This window comes from Zingiber officinale, chromosome 9B, assembly GCF_018446385.1.
Source record: "Zingiber officinale cultivar Zhangliang chromosome 9B, Zo_v1.1, whole genome shotgun sequence".
Taxonomy (NCBI): Eukaryota; Viridiplantae; Streptophyta; class Magnoliopsida; order Zingiberales; family Zingiberaceae; genus Zingiber; species Zingiber officinale.
The window spans coordinates 104822561-104828560 of record NC_056003.1 but is presented as its reverse complement, the minus strand read 5'-3'; the positions used below and the strand labels follow the sequence as shown (position 1 = coordinate 104828560).

The following is a 6000-nucleotide window of genomic DNA, read 5'->3' as shown; positions in this document are numbered from 1 at the left end:
ACCAGAAAACTTATCAAGGAGCTGAGTTGGAGCACATCGACTAGCTGAGCTACGTTAGCATGGTCCAGGTGCCCCGAGGAGTTCCAAGCGCTTGGAATAGGCCTATATAAAGGCATTCGATCAGCAACTTCAGATCATTATCTGCTAAGAGTTTCATTCTTGTGAGATGCTTCGGAAAAAGCTCCTACGACGCTGTAAAGCTCTGCCGACAACTAACGATCAAGATTTGTTTATTTTCTCTGTTGTCGGTAACATTTTCTTATAGTTCTTATACTTAATTTTGTAATCATTCGAACTATTAGTGGATTATCCAACGAAAGCACTCGACAAGTGTAGGCCTTGGAATAGGAGTCATCGAAGGCTCCAAACCAAGTAAAATTTCTTGTGTTAGCATGTAATTGTCTTTTCTTCTTCTAGTTTCTTTCTTTTACTCTTCCGCTACGCACTTTGCTTTAATTCACAAGTTTTCGAAAACTCTTTTCACCCTCCTCTAGCGTATTTATGATCCTACACTTTTTGCTCTTCGTCCAATGCATGATCAATTCTAAATTGAACACTCCTCTTCCTTGATGAATTAAAATTCACCAAGTCACTCAATGAGTCTAACTCATTGATCCTCATCAATTCGAATTGACTCAATGAGTCTAATTCAAATTAGACTCAATCCAATAGTTGGATCCAATTGAGTCTAGCTAACTCAATGAATCTAATTCTGATTAGACTTAATCCATTAATCCATCATATGAATACATATCTAAATTAACATATTCTTTGTGTGTATGGCCCAATAAGTTCTCATAATATTAGTAATATCTCTAAAACTATTTTAGATACATAAGCAATGAGTGACATCTAGTAACACATCATTGCTACCCAAGTGACGAGAATGTCGAGATTCAACCTATCCTTTCTGTATCTATTATCTTGTATGACTCAATCCTTCTATCCTTGATATCTAGATTGATCGATGAGGCATAAACCGTGTCATCCTCTTATTAATCTTTATATTTCTTGATCTCTAAGTAGGCACATTCAATCAAATAAACTCAATATCTCATATTGACTAATTTAAGCATGACCATGCATTCTTATATCCCGCTAATCAAGGGGCCCACAGATATCGCTTATCTCATATGAAAGGGATATATAGATTCCAACTACATCACTCGCATTCTTACGTATAACTTATTACATACTTAGTAATCGACTTTATATTCCACCTTCTTACAGGTGACGTTTGTTGATACCAAAGTACCCAACTCCTTATGTGGGGAACTGTAGTGACTTCATGTCTAAGGATTAGTCATACTAATAGTCACTATGAGAATGTTTATGACATTCATATAACGATCCATGAAACATTCTTATGGCGGGTCATTTAATATATATTCTCTAATATATACCCATGTGTTAATCTAATATCTCATATCCATAACTTGTGAGATTAAGTCATCCATTGACATACATACTATAGTCTCAACGCATTAATATTATCCTTGTATATTAATACTTCACTAAAAATAGTTAATAGTAGCGTTCTATATATGTATCTATATTATCCCGCTATCAATTCAATAAATTGATATGTTGTAGATTAGAACCTACTAAGTATCATAGAATATTATTATACTTATTCATTCAGCATTAAACTGAAGTAAATATAATAACCAACTTTATTTTTTATTAATTATTAATGAAATATGATATAAAAAGTACCCTTATCAATCATCTCATAGGAATAATACTAACAACTATATGCTTGTGAGTTGAACCCTTGAAAAGGGTTGCATCTATACTTTTTATTGGATACATTGCTAATTGTTTGATGATAATGACTTCTCACTTTTGATAAAAAGAGAGTAAATGACTAGCCAATTAATGATTATTTCGTAAAGTCTATACATAAATTGGAAGTCAATTGAGAACAAGCATTCGTTTGGATCATCTTGAAAAGTGAATAACACTTGAATGCGACTAATAGAATAGAAACTAATCTATCTTAAGTTATCTCAGATGATAAAAGAACTAATATTAGTTAGTCATATTAGGGTGCTAAGTAATACAAAAAAATGTATATCAATGGCATATCGATGCTTGCCGCAATCGAACGAGAGACAACATAAACAATTAAAGATTAATCCTTGCAATTATAAATTTAGAGGGATATAATTAATCGAACTAAATTAAGACTTATTTCCTTTCAATCACAATTGGAGTGGAGGAGAAGTAACCTAACTGAAATATACTAAGACAATTAAATTCTAATAAGAATTTAAAAGTCCAATTAAATTCATCCTAAAAGATCACAAATTAAAGTTTCTTAAAGATCTTTGAAAACGATTTCTAATTATTAAAAACTGTTTCTACAAATATGAAGCTCAATATTAATTATATATAGGGACTAACTAAACCATCTTTATCATGGAGGACAAAATAGTCACTGAAACCCAGTTTCTGTGTTTTCATTCAAGTGGACAAACATTTAATAATAAAGAAGAAGAGAATCCCACAATTGAATTCTTCCTCGGTAGAATAAATCAACACTAAATCCAACGCGACGATGGGAATAAAATAGGCGAAAAATAGCTGGTGAGGAATAGAAGATGATTAATTAATGCAACAAAGAACAGAACAGAACAGAACAGAACAGAAGAAGAAGAAGAAGAATATGGAATGAGATCAGGAAGTTTGCAGTGCCCTCATTCTCTTTGACTATACTCCACACTGTACTGCATGCATGCATCAATCCATCCATTATCCACATGCATGATTAATCCACTAAATTCTATAATAATCCATCAATTCCTAGTCTTCACACAATCACATCTAATGAGGCGATTTTTTGGGGAGCTGGCCTTTGACTGTCACCCTAGCTATCACACATTGAACCTACACACCTAGCTAAATGTCTTTAACTAATAATATTTTCTCTCATTCCTCTTCCTTAAAGCTCATCTCTTCCTCCTCTTTCTTCTTCTACAAGAAGAAGAAGAAGAAGAAGTTAAGCACTTCTTAGGAAATTAAGGTCAGTATGTATATGTTCTTGGTACGTTCCAAATATTTTGTGTGTTCTTTAATTATAGCTTATGTTTTTCTCTTCATCGATCTTCAAATATGTTTCAGTGTATTCAAGAATGATGCCGAGCAGCGGGGGGCAGTTAGCCGTGCCGCCCGGGTTCCGGTTTCACCCTACAGACGAAGAGCTGCTGCATTATTACCTGAGAAAGAAGGTGGCTTATGAAGCCATCGACCTTGACGTTATAAGGGAGGTGGACGTTAACAAATTGGAGCCATGGGATCTTAAAGGTTCCGGCCGATCTCTCTATTTTTTCTTTTCTATGTCTATGTGCTCTTATGTTCAATATATGTGCTCGATCACAGATAAGTGTAGGATCGGATCCGGTCCTCAGAACGACTGGTACTTCTTTAGTCACAAGGACAAGAAGTACCCGACCGGGACTAGGACAAATCGGGCGACGATGGCCGGGTTCTGGAAGGCGACGGGGAGGGACAAGGCGATCTTCCATGGCAATAACTCGAGGAGGCTAGGAATGAGGAAAACCCTAGTGTTCTACACCGGGAGAGCCCCCCATGGCCACAAGACTGATTGGATTATGCATGAGTATCGCCTAGATGATGAAACCTTGCTCACTAGTCATGGTCAGGTATATAGTCCTAGATGATCATCACTTTGTTTCTTCCAATTTATTTTGAAAATTAAATTTGTAATCATATTGGAACCCTAATTATGAAGGGAGCCTGACCTAAATGTCACGTGTTAGTTAAGACTGTGTACAATAAATATTAATTCTTTCCTGAGATTAATAATGATGGGAGCTTCGTGAACCCTAATTATCCCTAGATTGTTGTGCTTTCAGGAAGATGGATGGGTTGTGTGCAGGGTGTTCAAGAAGAAGACCTACCAAGCAGGAATTGCACCACCAGATCGAGCCTGCATCCTTGAAGAAGAAGAACAAGAACAAGCTCAACAATACTTGAACTCGATCACAAGTATGGGCTCTCAGAACAACAGCGTTCTGCTCTTCCAGCAGATCCCCTGCACCGACCACAGTACTGACAGTTTTTCGCTCCGTCCATCCTCCATCCACCTCCCTCGGCTCCTAAGCACAGAGGCCGTCGTCGCGGCTTCCGGTCATGTACCACCGCTGGTCCTACCTCCTCCACCTCCACTTCCTCCTCCACCAGAGAGGCTCACTGCGGATTGGTCCATCCTCGACAAGCTTCTGGCTTCTCATAGAAACCTGGATCAGCTCTTCAAATCCAGCAATAATTCTCCTTCTCAACTCACCGACATCGCGGCTTCTTCGGCTGTCTATAGGAGCCCACTGAGCTATCTCGGATGGGATGCTGAACTTCTGAAACACTCAGACTGATGAGAGTTGCCACTGCAATCACCAAGGTGTGGGGATGGCTAGATTCTATCAATCTATAGCAATTATGTTTTAAGTAGATGTTTGTGTCTGAACAAGATAGCTTAAGTATAGTTTTAAGTAATTGTATATAGACTTGGTAAGTCATGTTTGGACCATGCTTGATCGTTAGGGTTTATGACCTGGAAGATTCAAACATATATTCATTCAGTCAGTATGTCTCATAAAATGATGAAATTGTTCCTATCTACAAAGAGATCTAGGGCATGCATTGCACTACAACAAATATACATGAGTATGAAAGGTTTAATAGCTAAGAATATCATGAAACCACGTACCTTAGTAAATTCATTGCAAAAGTTTAAATTTAATAAATTTATCATGCTACAGTTAGTTTGTAACTAGTCTAATCTAAGTTAGGTTGTTATTTACTGTTAGATGTTACCTTCATACTGTGCTTTATAAACAATTTTTTATTTTAACTAAGGGATAGTGGGCTTCTAGGCCGACCATCGCAAGTATTTCCTGATTTATTCTTGTAGCCAGTGGAAAATTTCCGTGGAGCCGAGCCAGTCACCCCAAGCTCGACAATACCTAGCCTGATTAATCATTTTTTTATCAACAAATTTTTGCCCCAAGGTATAGTTGAGTTGGTTATCACATGGTAAGTTTATAGAATTGAGCAAACGTCAAATTTTGGCAAAGACCGAGGAATTACCCTCCCATGTGATTGCTAGCTTTAGTTTCCTAATTTACACTCTCCCAATGGGGTGGGAAAATTTTTGTCCCAGGACATAGCCGAGTTAGTTATTACATGACAAGTTTGTAGAATTGAGTAAGGGTCAAATCCCGACAAAATCTAGGAATTACTCTCTCATGTGATGGCTAATTTCTATTTTCTAATTTACTCCCTCTCAATAGTGTGAGACTACCGTAGGGGCCACTAGGATGATGAATTTCATCTTTTGCAGAATTACAAAATTTATCAATAAATTTTCAATTAGGTTTTATTTGTTTATTAAATTTCTAAATGTTTAATTTGATTGTAGGGGATATGACTGTAAACGAGTCTAAGCTAAGTCAAACAAAACCTAAAATGAATCAAGTCATTGAAATGATTATTCAAGTTTGACTTGATTTCTTTTTTATGAACTTGAGCTTGAGCTTGATTCAAACTTGACTTGAACTTGATTTGTTTAGACGTTATCGAACTCTCAGTTTAAGTTTATTTGTTTGTTTAAAAATTTTATAGTTTTAATTGGTTATTAAATTTGATAATACAAGTTTGTTTGTTCATTGTGAAGTTTATTTATTTATTTATCATATTGATAAGAAATGTATTGATGAATATGATTCATAAATTTTATTAGTAAATAATATTAATGAAGAATTCATAATCCTTGTTTATTAATATTAACGAATTAAATATATATATATATATATATATATATATATATATATATATATATATATATATATATATATATATATATATATATATATATATATATATATATATATATAAACTTGTTCATTTAATTTAATGAGTTAATTACATTTAGTTAACTTTAAGAACATAGACCTTACCAAGTTAAATACCAAACTTGTT

At 35.0% G+C, this 6000-nt stretch overlaps 1 protein-coding gene across 1 annotated transcript; it reads left to right on the top strand.

The window, feature by feature from the left end:
• The first annotated feature begins 2981 nt into the window (after positions 1 to 2981).
• LOC122025142 (NAC domain-containing protein 76-like) lies at positions 2982 to 4484 on the top strand. The gene is made up of 4 exons (XM_042583908.1): positions 2982 to 3025; positions 3124 to 3306; positions 3382 to 3665; positions 3879 to 4484. The coding sequence occupies exons 2-4, from the start codon at positions 3135 to 3137 to the stop codon at positions 4392 to 4394; spliced, it is 972 nt and encodes a 323-aa protein (XP_042439842.1). The 5' UTR covers positions 2982 to 3025; positions 3124 to 3134; the 3' UTR covers positions 4395 to 4484.
• Positions 4485 to 6000: the final 1516 nt, after the last annotated feature.